The 20,673-nt window shown below is 41.9% G+C and overlaps 1 protein-coding gene across 6 annotated transcripts; it reads right to left on the bottom strand.

The window, feature by feature from the left end:
* Positions 1-223: 223 nt before the first annotated feature.
* CFAP300 (cilia and flagella associated protein 300) lies at positions 224-20,201 on the bottom strand. Of its 6 annotated transcripts, XM_053253220.1 has the most exons (8): positions 19,978-20,111; positions 18,023-18,066; positions 17,856-17,937; positions 16,210-16,282; positions 14,451-14,617; positions 9,341-9,513; positions 7,251-7,317; positions 224-585 (listed from the first exon to the last, which is right to left on the bottom strand). In XM_053253220.1, exons 3-8 carry the CDS (start codon positions 17,931-17,933, stop codon positions 454-456), a joined length of 690 nt encoding a protein of 229 aa, XP_053109195.1. In that variant the 5' UTR covers positions 17,934-17,937; positions 18,023-18,066; positions 19,978-20,111; the 3' UTR covers positions 224-453. The 6 variants fall into 6 exon arrangements, with proteins under 6 accessions (XP_053109195.1, XP_053109196.1, XP_053109193.1 ...); XM_053253221.1 differs by lacking the exons at positions 18,023-18,066; positions 19,978-20,111 and adding an exon at positions 20,129-20,201; XM_053253218.1 differs by lacking the exon at positions 18,023-18,066 and having other exon boundaries at positions 19,978-20,122.
* Between the last annotated feature and the right edge of the window lie 472 nt (positions 20,202-20,673).

Here is a 20,673-nt window from a genome sequence, read left to right as displayed (position 1 = left end):
AAGCTAACCTTGAAAATGCATCTTATTATTATCTCAAAATGACTTCATTCCCACATGGTGCTGCTAGGGATAGTGTTTCAGATGTATTCCAGCTAATCCAGCAATTACAAAAAATATGACTTTCTTCAGTGGGGTAATTGTGGATAAGATTTCAACCTTAATGGTTTGGAAAATCCTATACCTAAGACATCCTGTATCTAAAGCATATGTATTCACAGTAATACAGGTTTTTACATCTATAATTTATTAAGTTGTTTCATTATAACAATAAATAAAAACAAAGGGCATTTTCAGATAATATATTATACAATAATTGTTAATATATGATTTTGAACATTAGTAATGCCTGAAAACTCAATAATATTTGTACTCAATGTGAAAGTAACATGACTTTTATGGAAAAGAACAAGATCCCGATAAACCCATGTAATATAACTGAGAAATCAAAAGCAATCAATTACAGAACAGAGCCCCACCAAAAGAGTGGTACAAAACATAGATGTAGCGTTTCAAAGGATTCACAATCAAATAGGCAAAATTCTGCTCATGACCATTGGAAGAAGGATAACAAAGGCCATTAGGATCCTAAAAGAGAAAAAAAATAGAATTAATGTAATGTATTAGATATTTATCAGAATCTTCTGAAGCCTAATTTAAATGGGCTCATGCACAGTTAATTCTTTGGATGCTTCACACAACCCATTGCACATCAATAAGCTGGCAGCATGTTGGTAAAAATGTCAAGATGCAAAAGCGCATGCTCTTGATGAATGTAATGTAAGCTACCCAAATACAGTTCCTGCACCACGTTACTTTGTCAAGCGAATTTCAACTTTGGTGACAGAAATCAGTAGAATCTCAAAAGAAGCAGAGCATGAACTGGGCTTGGGCAACTTTGGACATCACACCTGCTGAGAGCGTGTTCTCTCACATCCCAACATTATACTGTCTTGTTACCAACGTACTGACTTGCAGCAGGTTGCGAGAAGCCACCCTTTGTGGGATTGTGGCCATTATCTGCAAAAGACATAGTAAATAAAAATAAAATTGGAAAATTGAGGTCTAAAGTGTCCATAAACTCAAATTTATAAACGTTTGAAAATAGCAATGAAGCATAGCGACAAACAGGTATAATAAAATCCTGTGCTAGAGAGCAGTTTACGTGGAACCCACAGCAGCTACCCCATTCTGGTCTATGTCAGTGAAAGTTCCAAGCAGGCAGTGCCATTATAGGAGTGAAGCATTCCCAAATGCTGAAATGAATGGGGCAGCCCAACTTGCAGGGAGCTCCATGTCAGCATCTGAATGTCACAAACAACACTTCTGAACTAAGGCACTAGACTTGCTTCCATATCTTTACAATCTACACATTTATTTGGCAGCCATTTCCACTGCATTCTAACTTCCACTTACTAGACTTGCTTCCATATCTTTACAATCTACACATTTATTTGGCAGCCAGTTCCACTGCATTCTAACTTCCACTTGTGTGTTTCGCTTTATCTGGCTTTAAGATGATTCTGTTGTCATGGTTTGGATAAAGAACCCTAGGACTTTCAGTTTTGAGAGGCATGTCTCCTTTGGATAGTCCAAACAGACTCACAGAATGATAAAGAACCACCTCAGAATTATAAAGAATAACCTATAGAATTTTATACACAACCCAACAGACATGGATGAGAATAAATGTGGTAATACTGTGATAGAAATGATTCTTATAATGTAATACAGGTTGAGTATCCCTAATCTGGACATCCGAAATCCGGAATGCTCCAAAATCCGGAAACCACCACAGCGTGTGCCCGCAGCACTGACAAAACATTATTTTCACATGAAATCTGAATTTTATCTCCACCTAAAATGCCATGTTTGAGTCTAACATGACTAGCAACATTATTGTGTTGAAAATTTTCTCACAATTAGTTTTCATTACATTTACAATTACCTGTAGTTATCGTAAATTCAATGCTTATTTGTTTTTATACTTTAAATAAAACCTAAAAAAATAATACAGTGTACAGTAACCTTTTGTGTTTAGACTTGGATCCCATGCCCAAGATATCTCATTACAGTATGCAAATGTTCCGAAATCCGGAAAAGTCCGAAATCCAGAACACTTCTGGTCCCAAGCAGTCCAGATAAGGGATACTCAACCTGTATAGCACATAAGTATTGAGTTGAGCCCTGTTCATATTTACTTGAAGTCTCAATGAGTTCAGTTAGACTTAATCCCAAGTAAGTGTGCATAGGATGGCACTTTTAATGTGCAACGTGTTTTCACAGCTCATTAGCTTCTTATATGTTTGTCAATGATGCCATATCCAAGATTCAGAAACAACAGGCTTGCCAAAAATAATTTGAACATTACACCTACTCAGTATTCTTAGAAGGGGAGCTAAGCAGCTCTGCCCCGCTAAGTATGTTGATTCAGAAGTAAGTCTCAGTGGCTGACATTCTGACTAACAAGGCACGTAAGGAAGCTCTGTGGGGTGGGGGACACTGGAAGCCCAGGCTCAACTCCCCCAGTCCTCCTACATGCATATTACTGAGCCAGAGGGCTACGACTGCTATGTGCTGCTTGAGCTCCAGAAGCACTCTGCAAGATCAGATACACATCACTGAGGCTCAGCGACACATTTCTGATCTTGTGGAGCACTTCTGGGTCACAAGCAGTGCTCTAAAGTCCTAGTCCTCTGGCACAACAGAGGTGCATAGGAGTAGTGAGGGAACTATGAGTGGGCTTCCGGTGTGTTCCTGCACAGCCTCCTTACAAGTGTGCTTGGTTAGTCAAGATGTCCTCCACTGTCTTCACAGAGAACCACAGTACAAGCCTATGTATGTTTACTCAAAAGTAACTTCCACTGTATCCAAAAAAGTGTTTTTGAGACCGCAGTTTTATGCCCTAGCAAGTGTGCATAAAATGGCAGCTTTACCTGCCAGTTCTATTAATATGCCAGTGAATTTACATTAAGTTAAATATCGCTTTAGTTTTTGCAGAGCTTGGGAACCTATTCAGAGTCTGCAGTACCAATACATACCTTTTAAATTTTATTTTTTCTGCTTTGATCTACTGTTGTGTACTGCTTAAGTTGCTAAGTCAAGCTCTATTTACTCTAACCTCACCCATTCTGTCTGAATACATTAGGAGTTTGTCACACTCCTTTATTCTTTGATAAAGCTCAACATGCCAATAACATATCATAGTGTGAGATCTAGACCTTATTTAAACTGGTCCATCTTCCATGAACCTGGTTTACATGGAGTTGAATGTTTAAAATTGCACACAATTGTTGCCATTTCAGCTCTATCAAATAAAAGAATGTAGTTTGTCTTTTATGAGTCCGGCCTGTCAAGTAGATAGGCAAAATCAGTGTTGGCTTCCAAGTTTCACACAGATCCCTCTTGGCCATAAGAATCAAACGAACACCATAAATAGCTGGGCTTTACTATGTCATTCCTAATTATTAAATCTATTTCCAACTCCATGATAACTTCTATATTAACTAACCTTCATGCTGTAATTACTCCTGGACATTTTTCATACAGAGCTTTTAGCTTGTATCTCCTCTGGAATGGAGGATGTATGTTCACATATTGGCCAGATTTACCCCAAAGTCCCTGCGAGCTATCAGGGAGCACTTCACGCACAATTCAGGTTTTTCATTGCATGTTAAGAATGTAGCCCGATTTATATCCAGGGTAAAAAAAATCAACTTTTTGCATCCATTTTGGGGGGCAACTTTGAACACGCAGTAAAGACTTGCAGTAAGTTCTCGGTAAAGCCTGCTAAGTGAAAAATGCCCTGGTTGCTTAAGCATGCAATTCCTGTCCATTTGCATCAGTTCCCTCCATCCCATACTTTGCAATGAAATAATTACACCATATTCTAGAGATGTGGTAGATAAGGACACTGAAAGCCAACAAAAACAGTTAGCCATAGCCCTTTTTGTCATAGACGATAGTTGTAGAAATAGTAGTAAAACAAAACACAAAACCCTACTGTTCATGTTATGAGAATGTGACAGGCATGCTCAGTGCTGGAACAATTTCAGAACATCCCAACAGTATCTAAACCAGATTAAAATCAAAGCATTGGTGGGAGAACAGAAACTCTACAGTGGGCAGGGTACTTTCAAAAAGTTTCTATAGGCAAAGAACACTGACTCGCTAGAGTTTTTTTCTAAGTAAGCTTCATATCAACTCACTCCATCTCACTGAATTTTTTTTCATTTCTTTCAGTTTCAGATAAGCTAATTAATCTATCCAGCTTAAAATCTCTCACTTCTTCATTTACTTGGTATGTGCTACATTTTCTTACCTGATTCACATGCAAACTATAAACAGGTATTATTTCCTTTTCTCATTTAAGTGAGCTTAAGGCATTTTTACAAGTAATGCAGATAGGTCAATGCTTACTTTGGTATACACTAAGAGCAGCGATGGCTTTGAATGAGGCTTGTTTTTTAAAAAAAACTCTTGGGCACTTTCCAAATTACATGAGACAACAGCGGTAAAATGCTTTGGCTTGGCAGGATCATATTGAAAATGATCCCCAGAATCTCAAACTCCTATAATGGGAAAATACAGCTACTTTTGTGCAATGCATATGCAACATTGTAGCACTATAACGCAAAGATAACACCCAAAAGAAGGCATTGGAAATGTGAACAGCACCTTGCTGTCAGTGCAGGGACTGCAGTGCCACAACACAGGAAGTATGGAAGCACATTTAGCAGATCTGTAGTGACACTGTTGTAGCATTTAATCTGGAAAACACCCTGCATTTAAATTCAGCTGCAAGTACATGCATTTTATTCAAGGCTGCAGATATGGATTCAGAAATAAGGATACATCTGCTTTTGCCATGGCTAAAAAACTTCAAAGAAACATATATTAAAAGAAAACTATTTGACTGTATTGTCACATCCATTCTTTATCAATGGATTTGCCTCCTTAGATCTATGATTACAAGGATCCCTGAGGGACTTTATGCACCACTGAACTCTGCAGTAGTGAAACAGACTAAAATTTAATGCATTGTCCCATTATTTGAATAAATTTTAGAAGTCAGGAGTTTGTAACTAAAAAAATTAAGTGGCTGCTACAAGTGAGGGTGGAGAGAATGATCACAGCAGTTGCATCATGGATTATAGCATGAAGTTCCTACCTCTGGATCTCCAGATGTTGGGCTGTAACTTCTATGATCCTGAGTCACAATGACCAAAGATCATGGGTACCAAAGGCCTGAGTACAAAGGCCATTTTGGATGGGGATCATGGGAGCTATAGTCCACCAATATTTGGGGACCCAAGATCCACTGCAGTAGCAGAAGCTATAATCTGGGCAAGATTCGTTCAAAGCAGTGGCTGATTCTGCAATGTAGCCTGATGTCACATGCTTTTTCTTTAATTACGTCCAATTATGCATTGGATTTTTTACAATGTCAATTTAATGTGTACATTTCTGCTTGGTTTTTATTCTTTTTCATGGGCATAGTGTCCATTAGCCAAGGGGGTTATTTGTCCCCTGGCCTGGAGGGTCAGGGGACCCACAAGGTTAAGGGTGTGCCCTGCTGCCACCCTTTCCGCACCGGGCACCACGTACGTGCGCTTTCTGCACACGATGGAAAGAGAAGAAGTGTGTTTGGGCTGAGCTTCCTTTCTCCTCCCAGTGGACCACCCCTCGCTGCTCCTGCAGCCATGCAGCCCAGCCCCAATCCACTGCCGCCCCCAGTGGATGGTGGACCCGTACCCTGCCCGGCTCCACACTGTTGAGCCGGTGCTGCTGCTGGCCACGGTGGTGGCCACTCTGCACTGAATGGCCCAAGCAGAAGGTGAGTCCAAACAGTGGAGGGAAAGGCTTGAGTGGGTTAGGTTGCCCCACCTCTTGTGTCTGACATCAGATGCAGGGGGCGTGGCTTGGGGTGCTGGGGCATGCAGTGGAGTCCTCCTAGCTGCAATTTGTCCCCTGAGATCTGGGAAGATTGCTATGCCCCTATTCAATTTATATGTTTATCTATTAAAACACTGACATCCTGTTTTATTGTCGGGAGTTCTTCAAGAAAACGAACACCATCAGAATAAAAATAATCACAATATAAGCAATTAAAAATATAGTCAACAAAGGAGCAAAATGGGAAATAGGAAAACTAGTGCTTGGCTGAAGATTGCCATGTTAGCTTTTTACTGTTAGTAGTTTATGTAAATAGTGTTTTACTGTATACATGAAAACTGTACAATGCTAAACAACAATAAAGATTGAATGGTTAAACTGATCTGTAATGAAAATGTACAACCTACATCAACTACATAGTACTTTCAGGGTTCACTTCTGCATGGTATCTGCAATGGCAATATTCAGACATAACTCCAAAGTAGCAGAAAGATTCAAAGGGGCTTACAAACTGTTTACTCAGAAGCAACTGCACTAAATTCAGTAAGTGGTATTTTATGAGTTTCCCTGGAGACTCAGTAAATTAAAAATGGAATTACTACTACTAAATAGGAAATGGGAGACGCACAGCTCCTGGCAACAAACCTCCCTAAGTGCCCCTTCCCCATAAATGAGGTTAGTGAAGGAAATGAGGTTAGTGAAGGATCATGTGCCCCCTATACTTTGAGAAATAAAAAATGTATCTCAAAACACACCTCAAAAACTAAAGCAGTACAGAAATGTAACTGTTTTCTTAAGTGAATTTTCTGATAATGAGTACAGGACCTAATTCACTTTGAAAGGTCACTATGCAAGTGGAAAATGTTACAACAAAATTCATAATGCTAGCCAATGCAATCAAGTCAAAATGACCCTTAGATCATTTTACAATAGTGGATGTAATCAGGTGCTTCAATGTCTTGGCTACTATGATTCAACATAGTTCCCTCTGCTGACATGTTATTTTAAACCGAAGGAGAGATAAACAACTAATTGTTAGAAGTTGGAGTGTAGAAATATCTCAAAACAAAATATTAGACGACATGATCCAGCCACAGTTCTGAGGCTGAAATCCTACAATATTTCCCTAGGAGGAAGTCCCATTAAACACAGCGAGATTCACTTCTGAGTAAACATGTACAGGATTCTGCTATACACCCCCTTGGTTTCACAGTAGGAATTATTTGAGCATATGCTTAACTCTCCCATCATGGATCATACCCAAAGTGTGTGTGCTTATTAATGATTTTAATTTTGAAATGATGCTTGAGAATATTTTTTCCGTACATGCTTCGCTCCTGCTCTGATGAGATACTTACATATGCGCAGACTTTAAAAACAGTAGATATTATATTTATCTCATGTGTTTCAGGATCCTTTTGAACACTAAAAATTATTAAAAATATAAACAAATGTTTAATGCAGTTATCTAGACTAGTTAAAATCTACATTTTACAGCTTGGCTAAGTAAGGGAATTGAAGCTGGGTCTCTGCAGTCCTTGTTTCACAGTAGGAACACTCCAAAAGGCACACCATGCTGGCTCCAAGTCATCTTATGGAACTATGGCTCTAAGTTATCCAAGAGATGAAAGAAAAATCGCTGACTGATTGAGTGGACAGGTAACTAAAGAGATGTTGGAACGCAAGATCAAATGAAGTCTTAAGGCACAAAGATAGGACTCTAGAATGAGAAAGAGATGCATGAAGTATACTAGGAAGAAAGGAAGAGGAAAAGCTTTTAAAGGAACAAGTGGAGCAGTTAGCAAGATAAACAAATAGACCCAAAAGATGTGGTAGCTGTACTGCTATGGTGATTATTTGTTGTACACAGCCTTTGAAGCCCCATTAGATGAAATTTAATGTAAGATTAAAATAGAATTAATTAATTAAAGGGGAAGAGTATGAAAGATGCTCAGAAAGATTTCAAGATACTCTCCATCTAATAGTAGGTAACCCCTTACCACCACCACTCCTGCCCAAAACTCCTTTAGGAGTAACACCTGCAGCTATTCATGACAAGGGTGACAAAGATTGCTTTGCAAGTGCTCAACTTTCAAGCTGTTGGAGTATGACCACACTACAACACCTTGTTTCTTTCCAGTGGAGGAGGGCTGGTCTTATGGTAAGGTAAAGTGTGCCGTCAAGTCGATTTCGACTCCTGGCACCCACAGAGCCTGTAGTTTTCTTTGGAAGAATACAGAGGGATTTACTATTGCCTCCTCCCACTCAGTATGAGATTATGCCTTTAAGCATCTTCCTATATCGCTGCTGCCCAATATAGTACCAGCAGGGATTCGAACCAGTAACCTTCTGCTTGTTAGTCAAGCATTTCCCTGCTGCGCCACTTATGAATTGTCCCCTTTGCTAAGCAGAGTCTGCCCTTGTTTGCATTTGAATGGGAGACTACATGTATGAACACTGCAAGATATGCCCCTCAGGGAATAGGACTGCTCTGGGAAGAGCATCTGTATGCTTGCATGCAGAAGGTTCCAAGCTCCTTGGCATCTCCAAGACAGGCCTGAAAGTGAAGCAGCTGACAATCTGTGTTGGCAATACTGAGCTAGATGGACCAATGGTCTGACTTGGTGTAAGGCAGCTTCCTATGTACCTTGCTGGTTCTGCTCTTTAGCTGGGAGTTCAGTTCAAACTACCTTTTCTATAGACAATCCTGATCTTTGTATAATGGCAGGAGGAACAGTCTAAGTATTTATGTCAGTGCTGAGAAATACAGTTGTTTCCCATTCAAACCTGCTTGCTTCTGGTCAGATCAGATACCATGGTGGAACTGCAACCTGCTGGAGCATCCACTTCATACAAAAGACAAAATGAAGAGAGGAGAGCTGGTCTTGTGGTAGCAAGCATGACTTGTCCCCTTAGCTAAGCAGGGTCCACCCTGGTTGCATTTGAATGGGATTCCACATGTGAGCACTGTAAGATATTCCCCTGAAGGGATGGAGCCGCTCTGGGAAGAGCAGAAGGTTCCAAGTTCCCTCCCTGGCAGCATCTCCAAGATAAGGCTGTGAAAGATTCCTGCCTACAACCTTGGAGAAGCTGCTGCCAGTCTGTGTAGGCAATACTGAGCTAGATGGACCAATGGTCTGACTCAGTATACAACAGCTTCCTATGTTCCTAAAAGCCATTAATTATTTCATTATGTTCATGCAATTAGTTGAGATAAATGTAAAGGAGAATAGGAAATGGCAAAATAAAATGATATATTGTTGCACACAAACTATGGTATTGGAAACATTCAACTCCAATAGCTTTCTAACAACTAAAATAGAACTACAGAACGCATAAACTATTTATATAAATGCAGTTGTGTCACTAATTGCACAAATGCATGATTTCTGAACTTCAGAAAGTACATTCTTTTCTGAATATCAGATTTGCAATGGAACAAATTTACCTCACTAGATCTTTGTATATAGTTTTTGTTGTTTCTAAGTATGGACCAAGTTCATCTTCATATTGGCAAAGAGCTCCTCCAAGGCAAAGATGCTTAAAAAGACGGAAAAGAAACTCCTCACGATCTGAAGGGCTGAATAAGTCATAGTGAGCTGAATCCTCCAAAAGAAGTACCTTTTTTGAGATAAAGAAGAAAGATAATATGATATGGGAAACATTTAAAAATAGTATGTGAGGTCTGTCATTGCCAGGGCAAAGTCATTTTGTGTATAATACAAACAGGATGTATATTTATATACCTCTTTTCAACAAAAGTTCCCAAAGTAGTGTACATAGATACAAATAAATAAATAAAATTGCTCCCTGTCCCTGAAAAGGCTGACAATCTAAAAAAGAAACATAAGATAGACACCAGCAACAGCCTCTGAAGGGATGTTGTGCTGGGGATAGAAAGGGCCAGTTGCTCTCCCCCTGCTCAATAAAGAGAATGACCACTCTAAGAAGGTGTCTCTTTGCTCAGTTAATAGGGTACTCACACTTATAGGTAAGTTCAAGAAATTAAATATGTGTAATAAAATGTTTTATTAATATGCTGGGAAAAGGGAAGTAAATAACAGTTTGGAATTTGTTGGATTTTAACTACAAACATTCATTTTATTGACTAACTAGTGGTTTTCTAGCCCGTTGGTTAACGGGCGCTAGTGGAGCTCTGCGCTCCAGACGTTCACCGCTATTCCCTCTCCCGCCACCCCCGGTGCCCGGGGCTCCGGCCGGGCCCGCCACCCACCGCGGCTCCGGCCTGGCCCACCGCGGCTCCGGCCTGGCCCACCGCTGCCCGGGCCCACGGCCGCATTGTTTTGTTTGCCGCCTCGTCCGGCGGCCATCCTGGGCGGCCAGAAGCGGCCGCCCCGAAGAAGCCGGGTAAACGGCGGCACGGCCAGGCCTCGGCCATGGCTCTGCCGCCTCCTCGGCCGCGCCGCCTCCTCTGGCCGAGGCGGCGGCTTTGCCGCCGCCTCGGCCAGTGTCCCCCGCCGCTTACCCGGCTTCTTCGGGGCGGCCGCTTCTGGCCGCCCAAGATGGCCGCCGGGTGCTGGCGGTCCTGCCTCCCTGGCTCCTTCTGGCCATGCGCTTCGCGCATGCCCAGAAGAGGCCAGGGAGGCACGGACACACGCTTGGTGTCCGTCCACGGACGGACACCAAGCCTTTTATTAGATAGGATGATCATAAATGTTAAATTTTAATTGAACCTGAGAAAGATCTGCTTCTCTTGGGCATGATGTTGTTTTTGAATGATTGATCTGTTTATTGACTATGAGAAATCTGTTCAAAAAAACAGTTAAAATCTGAGAATTATATTCAGAATTTCTGCTACAAAATACAAAAAACCTTTTTAAACCTTTCCCCCACACATCTGGTGTAAAAAATACTTCATGCTGCTACTTCCAGTGGCAGGATTGTGTATGCAAAATTTGGTCTCTGTAGGTAATCAGGAAGTATGACTTACTTTTGCACATACACACCCAAAAACCCTTCAAAATATATAACAGATAGAGCGATCCATGTCTTAAATATGAAACTTGATGAATTTTTGTATTCTCAGTGCTTTCTTTCTATTTTCATATACACAAAAGTTGTAAATAAATTTGGGAATTATTTAAGAACTTATAATTGTTAATGCCTTTACATACAGCCACCTGATTCTAATAGATATGAGCCACCAAACTTGTAAAGGAAGCCCCAGGATATTTAGGTTCCACTTTTTGTTTGTGAAAAAGCAGCTTCCACAATTATAATATATATATATTAGTAATAAGCTAACCAATACCAATAACACTAAAATATAGCAACAAAATAAAAGAGTGGCAGTTACCAGTATAAAAAGTCTTCCAAAAAAGGAAATTCGTAACCATCTATCTAAATATGGGAAGTGATGGAGCCAGTCTGATCTCCTTGGGAAGGGAATTGCACACTTGGGGCAGCACCATTAAAAAGGACCTGTCTCTGAGACCTACCAGGCAAATTGCATATGGTACACAACCTGAGAGCCTGGTGAGTCACTGCGATTCATTCGGCATCAATTTTCTGGATAAAATGAAAGCCATTATCAAGGTCCTCTTGCTCCCATATGATCCTGTCCAGACACAAAGATCTGCTGGAAAGGGTCTCCTGTGTCCTGTCAACAAGGACAGGTTAACACAATTGCCAGGAAGTCAGCAAGCCAAGAAGTGGAGAGGTTCCCCGTAAGCATGTCCCCTCAGTGGGCATGTCATCAGAACCCACTTAATCCCTCTTCCTGACCCCTTGCCTGACTTCTGCCCGACTTCCGTAACCAGGATCTGAAGTTCAGCAGATAATGTTGGGTGAAAGTTGCGGCGGAGGTCTCAGGAACCAGACTTGGGTGAAGCGTATGACACTTCTGCTGGAAGCATATGCTCACCGTGTCATGAACCCCAAGCCTGACCTCATGCTACCTGGGTCAGACTTTGAGGATTCTGCAGAGGAGGCAGTCATTATCTGACACAGAGGACTCTGAGGAGGATGAGGGGTTTGAGGGGCCGCCACCTCCAACACCAGTGTCCGCCACAGCTGCCAACCCTATCAACCCCTACCCTTGTCCACAAGGATGAAGCAGAGGCACCAGAACCTTCACCAGCAGCTACCCAGCCCTGCCGCATCCAGGGCCAAGAACTGAGGAGACTGGCCCTTTAAGATCAAGGATATTCCAAGATTGGGCAGGGCTGCACCACTCTGGCTGCAACCTAAGGACTCAGTTTACCTCTGTTTCTCACTGAAGCAACTTTGTTTGTGGACACGTTTGGCCTTGTTCCTGTTCCCTGGTGTGTTTTTTATTCCTTGGCTTCTAACTCCTTGCTTGCTTTTGACTCTGACCTTGGCTGCTCCCACTGGATTGATCCTTGACTCCTGACCCCTGGCTTGTTTGACTCTGACAAATTTGTTCTCTCAAGATCAAGGTGGCAGATATGGAGAAGCTCAAAGAGACAGAGAGGCATGCAAATGAGACCTTCAGGGATATGGTAGAGACATTCCACACCAAGGCTGATAGCTCATCTGCTGTCAGGGAGAATGCAGGTCTCAGAGAAGGAGGACATCAGTCTGAGGAAGAGGGAAATGCTCCCTTAAAAGGGACCCCTTCTGTGGATGATGAGCCCATATCCTCTCGCTCAGGGGATACTTCTCTGGAGAGTGGGGGGCCTCCTTGTAGTAGCCAATTCAATCATTAGAGGTATAGAGTGATGGGTCTGTGACCCACGTGTTGACCACAAGGTGACTTGCCTGCCTGGTGCAAAGACTGCGAACATCACGTGGCATCTAGATAGGCTGTTAGGTAGTGCTGTGGAGAAGCCAGCTGTTGTGGTGCACGTTGGCACCAACGATGTGGAGAAATGTAGTCGGGAGGTCCTGGAAGCCAAGGCTGGTAGGTGGCATATTGAAGTGTAGGACCCCCAAGGTAGCATTCTCAGAAATGGTACCTGTTCCACATGCAGGTTCAGTGAGACAGGCAGAGCTGAGGGTTCTCAATGCATGGATGAGACGTTGGTGCCGGGAGGAGGGGTTTAGATTTGTTAGGCACTGGGAAACATTTTGGGGGAAGCAAGGCCTGTTCAAAAAGGGACATGCTCAGGGGGCGTAGCAAGGTTGGAGTGGGCCCAGAGACAAGATTTTAAAATGCTCCCCCCCCGTCACTGAAGCTCAGCTCATGAAGTAAAGAAATCTTAAATGAGGCTGAATAGTGGTAACAAAAAGCATAGTAAAAATTATATATATATATATAGAGAGAGAGAGAGAGAGAGAGAGAGAGAGAGAGAAAGTGTGTATGTGTGTGTGTGTGTATTAACACCTATGTGCCACAATAGAACATCATCCTGAATCATCTTTAAAAGGTTTTGTAAATTGTGGACGTTGCAAGTCACTTAATGGTACTAGAGAAAGACATGCTGTTCTGGAAGCTCCAGGTCTTAACACTCACATCAGTTTTGGAGGATGAATACAACTGAAGGAAGCCCGGGTGGGTGCACGACTGGGGGGCCCCCCAAGGCAGTGGGGCCCCAGACAACTGTCTCCCCTTGCCCTATTATAGTTACACCCCACTTGAACCAAGATGGAACCAGACTGCTGGCGCTAAAAATTAAAAAGGTTGCAGAATAGCTTTTTAAATGACGCCTGGGGAATAGACGACAGGAGCTGGGCAGTATCCGGTTCGGCAAATGCCATCCCCTAAGGTGCAACATTGTAAAAGATTATGCTAAAACAGAAGGGGATAGAGTAGAACCACATAAAGAGCAGAAAGAAGGCTGTGCTAGCTGGTCAAAGAGATCAAAGAGCCAAAAGAAAGATAGGATACACCAGGTAAGAGATTTAGCGTATAGGTGCTTATATGCCAATGCCAGAAGCCTCCAAGCCAAGATGGGCGAGCTAGAGTCCTTGGTTGCTAATGAAGAAATAGAGATAGTAGGCATAACAGAAACATGGTAGAACAGTGAGAACCACTGGGACACTGTTATCCCTGGATATAAACTCTATAAGGACAGGGAGGGGAGCCTTGGAAGTAAAGTAGCACTGTATAAGAACATAAGAACAGCCCTGCTGGATCAGGCCCAAGGCCCATCTAGTCCAGCATCCTGTTTCACACAGTGGCCCACCAGATGCCGCTGCAAGCCTACAGGGAGGAGTTGAGGGAAAATCCTCTCTCCTGCTGTTACTCCCCTGCAACTGGTACTCAGAGGCAACCTGCCTTGAGGCTGGAGGTGACCTATAGCCCTCCGACTAGCAGCCGATAATAGACTTCTCCTCCATGAAGTTATCCAACCCCCTCTTAGTGCCATCCAGGTTGAAGAATGTTGCATATGTAATTCTATTAAAAGAAGAAACCCTTGTGGTATCTGTAAAGCAACCCCAGCGCATTAACTGTAACTGAACTGTATTTTGATTCACTTCGCATTTTTCCATTCACTTCCAAGGTTGGAAATTCCTACTTATACTTTGAGAAATGCCAGTGGAGAATGTGAACAGATGATGGATATTTGGGGACAATTCCTAATCAATGTATGGATACTAACAAGTGATTAAGACATGCAGCACTGTATACTGACCTTTCTTAATTCATCTGCAATAAGAATGTCATCATGGTATTCATCAAGACACTTGACAATATGTCCACTTTCTCGAACAACTCCTTCACAGTATAAACGGTCAAAAAATGACATGGACATTTGTGTACATGGAACATTCTTGACATCAACTTTTCTTACATTCGTATCTGAAAGATAAGGCAGAAATCAAGTGGAAGGAGCACAAATGACAACTTACAATTATGGGTCCATAAGCTGAAAACAGTTGTCTAATATTGAAGGTAACATAACTGTAAAATTTGAAGAATGTAGAAATATTGCACAGATCCACAAATACTGGATGACATGATGTGTAATGCAACATGGGACTGGCCAATGGCTTGTGCTGCTGCACATATGACAGGAAGCGCTGGCAGTGTTGCGCAAACAGACAGTTTGCACAACAACTGACAGTTTGCCTGCACTTTTTACACTGGAAGCAATGTGCAACTGCAGGTGTGCAGGTTTAAGTAGCAGCACAACTGTCTGCTTGCACACCACCGCCTGTCACATGCACAGCTGTGCCAGCCAATGCCCAGTGCTGGTGCTTCATGTCCGTCCCTTTTTGTAGCAGTACAGCAAGAATTGAGAATGTTGGATCTGCAGATGAGAAGTCTGGGCTCAAATTTCAGTTCACAAAGTCAAGGCAAACTACATATACAAAGAACATGGGAGTTGTCACCAGAAATAACAACTCAGTGACGAGTTCACTTCTCCACTTCCATAACATCCAGTTCAATTTATTCTGTCTTCAAGTCACTCAGTGTGTGGCAGTCAATGGTTTGCAATGTGGAAAGGAAATGCAGAATGTTGTGATGTCAGAACACAAGATAAGTGGAAATAGATTTTTGCAGGAGGAAGAATGACAGAGATTTATTCTCAGCAGCACCCCCTGCATTTTTTGTAATAAGCAGTTCCATGCTAATAGGATGGCCTTGCTCAGGTCACTCAGCCTAACCTAATGCACAGGCTAAAATACTGCTCTGGATTCAGATGCAAAAAAATGAAACTGGACACAATTCTCCAGGAACTCCTCCTGAGAATGTTTCATTGAAATGAACAGGAAATACACAGCCATTTCTGTTGCCACAGTTTCTACTAGGCATGATTGCTTTATGAATAGCTAGTAAAAAGTGCCCCCACACACACATAAGTACCTAACTAGAGGCTGAGGAAACTGTATGAAAAAGGAAGCAATAAATAAGTCACTGTGGAAGAAAATGTCCTTATATCCAGACCAAATATACATATATATTTGACTGAATATAAACAACCAGAAAGATTTCTGAAGGGGAGTGGGGGAGATAGCTAACAATGGCCAACATGATGTGCATGATTACGGGCTTGGAAGACAGCAAGGACACTGTAGTCTCTCCCATTCTGCACAACAGAAGAAACTGCAGGTACTCTGCAAGATTCATGTATTGTTAAGCAGGATTTGTATATTTTGACATTTGATTAACCTTGCTGAGGGTTTATGTCAAAATTAACAACAGAAATAATTTCTAAAAACCCAAGAACTGTCAAATACAAATTAAGAATTCTTAAAAACTCAGAATCCAAATACACAAATGTCTTTTACTTATTTGTTAAGAAGAGCAACTTTTCCTGCTCTGACATTCTGAGAAAATATAACTCTGAATCATACTGTTATTAGAAACTGGAAGTAGTTGCAGGAGATGAGAGATTAACACACTGAAATATTGTTTTAAGAAGAAGTTATCCCAAATATTCCATTTACCTAGTGTAGTCCATTGTCCAGAAGCAGAAAGCAATTTCAAATTGCTACTAACACTCGGATGATTAAAAAAGGCCTAGAAGTGCAAAGAAAAAAAGTTAAACAATTCAATATATTCCATTACCAAATGAGATTTCATAGATGCATCAAATGTGGGGGTTTCAGCTTTATTTCTAAATTCTTGCCCCTCCAAATGTCTGAAATTTGGTGTTGCCATCTTATTAGGATTTTCTTTAAGGCACTATTCTTGCAGGTCCTTCCAAATGATGAAGTCTGTAATATTGTTAAATGTGAGGAAGATTTATATCCATGTCTATTCATAAATCAGAAAGGATTTTTGCTGCTTCTGAGCAAAACAAACCCAATCCTGGCTTGTGAGTTCACAGGGATACAAATCTTTCCATTAAAAAAATCCGTCCCACCCCCCACCCATGGGAATGACTTCAGAGGCACTCCTGTGAACAAAAACCCTAACAAGGGAAACACTTCTCAGATATAAGATAGGCTAATATGTATAGGGTATAAATCTTCAGATGACTGTAAATGTTGCTTTAAACATTCTAGTTGTCTTTTAAGTGAAGAGTCACAATTCTGTTGATATAACATACACATACACACACACTTTTGACACTATGAAACACGTTGCTGAGGGGAGCAACATGTTCCTGCTGCTGCAACAGAGGGCTTTGGGAGTGCAGGAGAGTGCTCTGGAAGAAGTGCTTGCTGGCTCCATTGCGCAAAGCAACACACCTAAGGGGCAAAGCAACACACCTAAGGGAACTGACGGTTCTGTGGGGGCAGTCCTGCTGTAGGGGTGTGCACAAAACCAGTTTGCCTGGTTCGGTTCAAGTCCAAACCAGATTCGAACAGAACAGGGCATGTTCGGTTTGTGCCACCGAACAACCCCCACCAGCTCGGCTCTAATTCGAGTCGGTTTGTGGTTTCTAAATTTTAAAAATTTATTTATTTATTTTTAGAATGACTCACCAGTGGGTCCGGCAGCCTCAGGGGGTACAGGCGTGGCCACAGGGGTGTGTGCGTGTCTCTGCAGTCTCTATCTCCCCCTGCTGGCTTCCCCCCGGTCCTCTAAGGGTCGTTCTGGCCCTTTCCTCGGTGGTGGAGGCTGCTGAGCATGTGCCCTGGCCATTTGCATGGCCAGGTCATGACCCAGGAACAGCCTGAAAATGGGCTGAAATGGCCCTTAGAGGACCAGGGGGAGGCCGGCAGCGGGGAGAGGGAGACTGCTGTGACAGCACTTCCCGAGGCTGCTGGACCCGTTAGTGAGTCATTCTAAAATAATAATATTTTTTTATTTAACTTAGAACCCCTGAGCTGGCCAGGAGGGGGAGGTTTCAGCTCGAGGTCAAGCCGAACCAGGCCCAGTCCAGGTCGAGGGCAAGCCCTCCAGCCGGACCAGTTTGATGGCAAACCAGCTTGACCTCAACCCGGTTCACACATCCCTATCTTGCTGTGTGCTTGGAGGTGCTATGGACATGCACATTTTGGTAATGTATATGTCAGCCACTGCCTTTACATAACCTATTAGGTTATGTACTTATTAATTCATTTTTTAAAGTCATACTGAAATAAGCTGCATTTTTACATTAAAAATACAGCTGTAAGTAAATTAGTGATCTTTGGAAAACTACCATAAGAAAATCATGTTCCTGATAGCCTTTGAAATTCTGGTCAAATACGAATGCCTGTGCTGTGATTCTTCCATCCATGGACCTGCAAAATACAGAAGGAAACCAACATCAGCTAGGTTTACAAACACAACACAATGAATTAGAATGTGGTGATAAAATGGATGTACCAGTTGAGGCTGCAGGTGCATCATATTCATATCTGAATATTCCCCTACAAGTAGAAAATGAACATAGCAAGCAGGGTGTTCTAAAGGCATTCTCTCCAATGTGCATTTTAAAAATTACTATTTGCAGGGAGGTTTTTTCATGTGATACAATCAACTCTATCTCCTCATTCTCATACATGTGGTAGTGCAGATCAAAATGTTGAAAGACATTTAATTCAAGAACAAATCACATATGGCAGTGTTCTCTGAGTAGGACAAATGAAAGAGTCACACTTCTGCCTGCCCAAAAATATACTGTATAATCTCTCACTCATCCACTCAAATTAATGCTGAGTTCATTGGCTTGCCTGCCTATGAGATATGGGTGTTTCCAGTTTGCACATAACACTTTTATCTGAAAACAGAAGCACTTACGGCTCACATTTGCTCTACCCCATAATATGCAAATTGCTTTCCCCCACCTGCTTAGCTTTTTAAACCAAAAAGTACATATATAGATGTTTCAGAGAGAAAAATTAGAAGGAAGCTTGGCTTTCTTATAAGTGGATATGTCTGTGTATTGGTACAAATACAATTCAAAAGAGCCAGCGTGGTGTAGTGGTTAGAGTGCTGGACTAGGACTGGGGAGACCTGAGTTCAAATCCTCATTCAGCCATGATACTTGCTGGGTGACTCCGGGCCAGTCACTTCTCTCTCAGCCTAACCTACTTCACAGGGTTGTTTATTATTTTATTTATTTATTTGATTTATATACCGCCCTTCCAAAATGGCTCAGGGCAGTTGTGAAAGAGAAACTCAAGTATGTAGTATACATACATGGGCTCCTTGGAGGAAGAGCGGGATATAAAATGTATAATAATAATAATAATAATAATAATAATAAAAAAACATCAAAAGCAAGTCTCTCATAGAAAATACATACAAATGTATTAATACATATAAACTGAACAGTCTAAAAAGACTGATGTTCCTACAGTCCCAGTGAACAAGTTCCAAATGCTAAATAAAAACTTTCAAAACAGAGTTAAGATTTCTCACAATCCCTCTTGTTTATCCCACTTCTATTTATTTGGATTCTTAGTTCCCCAAATTGCAGGTGCTCCACTAATAAGAGCATTATTATTTAAATATTCATGAATATATTGTTGTTGTTGTTTAAAATGACTGAAAATCCAGGTGCATTTTCAGCCCAAAATAGTGCCATGGAGCTTCACCTATTATAATACACAGTCTTCCAGATCCAAGTTGGACACTCTGGCTGCAGTCCAAAGCACACTTACCTGGGAGTAAGGACTGCTGAAAACAGTGGGACTTACTTCTAAGTAAACAAGGGCTACTACTCTAATTACATTGCACTACCTCTCTAACTGCTTTAACAGTTTTTATTCCGTTAGTGCTGCAGATCGATGACTGTATTTAATGGATATGTATTGTTTTACTGCATTAACACTATGGTTGTAATGCACACCACTTTCGTTGTATTTGCAGAAAAGCGAATGTATTTGCAGTAAAAATGTACCTAAGTAAATAAACAAGCAAACATATTCAACACATATTTAACATGTGGATTCTACACAACAAAGATAATCTAAAAACGCTTCAACATTTTAAAATGTTTTTAAAAAGCAGTATTTAAATGACAGACACTACTAACTAGAAGTCTCTGAACAATTTCCTGATTTGCGGGGGGGGTGGAGGGCGGAGTGGGCACTGACTGCTGTCTTTAAATCTCTCAGTAGGATCCAGATTGGGAAATGCAACCCATCCTCCCAGCGTCTCCCTCTCTCCATATGCTGCAGACCTCAGAAAACAGCCAGTTTCCTCCCATGAATCGAACCCCAGACCCCGTATCCTCAAGCACAGATCCTCCACCATTATATCCCACAGTTGTGTTCCTTCTTTCCCGACTTCCTTGCTGCCCTGGAGACCGCAAGAAGAACGCTACTTCTCCCCACCATTTAAGGAGGCGGTCCCGGGTGTCCCTGCTCTCCAGGGCTGGGAAACCTTTTTTGGGGAGATGGTGGAAAGTAAAGCGACACCCGGAATCCTGGTCCCCGCAAGCAAACATCATGATTTTTCCAGGATGAGAGGCGCGCTGGTGGTTACCATGGAAACACACTATCTTGTAGCCGGAAGTTGAGCGGTGTTCTGCTGTTTCCTTCCCCCCAAATAAGTAGTAGCCCGATAACAATGGTTCCGTTTCTGTTTCTGCTCCTCTGAATAAGGGTTGAATTTGTGTAACCTGGGATCGAATATATCCCGCATCAGTTGTTGTAGTGCAGAGGAGCAGGGCGACATGGGTAGGGGGACTGACTGAGCCGTTTGTTTTCTCTTACTACTACTATTACTAGTACTACTACTAATAATAATAATAATAATTAATAAAGTAGTAGTAGCAGTAGTAACAATAGTAATTGTTGTTATACCCCCAGTGTCAGGATTTACAGCATAATTTCTAATTTCTATCCCGGATTTTAATTCATAGGAACATAGGAAACTGCCATATACTGAGTCAGACCATTGGTCTATCTAGCTCAGTATTGTCTTCACAGACTGGCAGCGGCTTCTCCAGGGTTGCAGGCAGGAATCTCTCTCAGCCCTATCTTGGAGAAGCCAGGGAGACTTCTGCTCTTCCCAGAGCGGCTTCATCC

Source organism: Hemicordylus capensis, chromosome 5, assembly GCF_027244095.1.
Source record: "Hemicordylus capensis ecotype Gifberg chromosome 5, rHemCap1.1.pri, whole genome shotgun sequence".
Classification (NCBI taxonomy): domain Eukaryota; kingdom Metazoa; phylum Chordata; class Lepidosauria; order Squamata; family Cordylidae; genus Hemicordylus; species Hemicordylus capensis.
The sequence above is the reverse complement of the archived record's forward strand: the minus strand, read 5'-3'. Positions and strand labels throughout refer to the sequence as shown.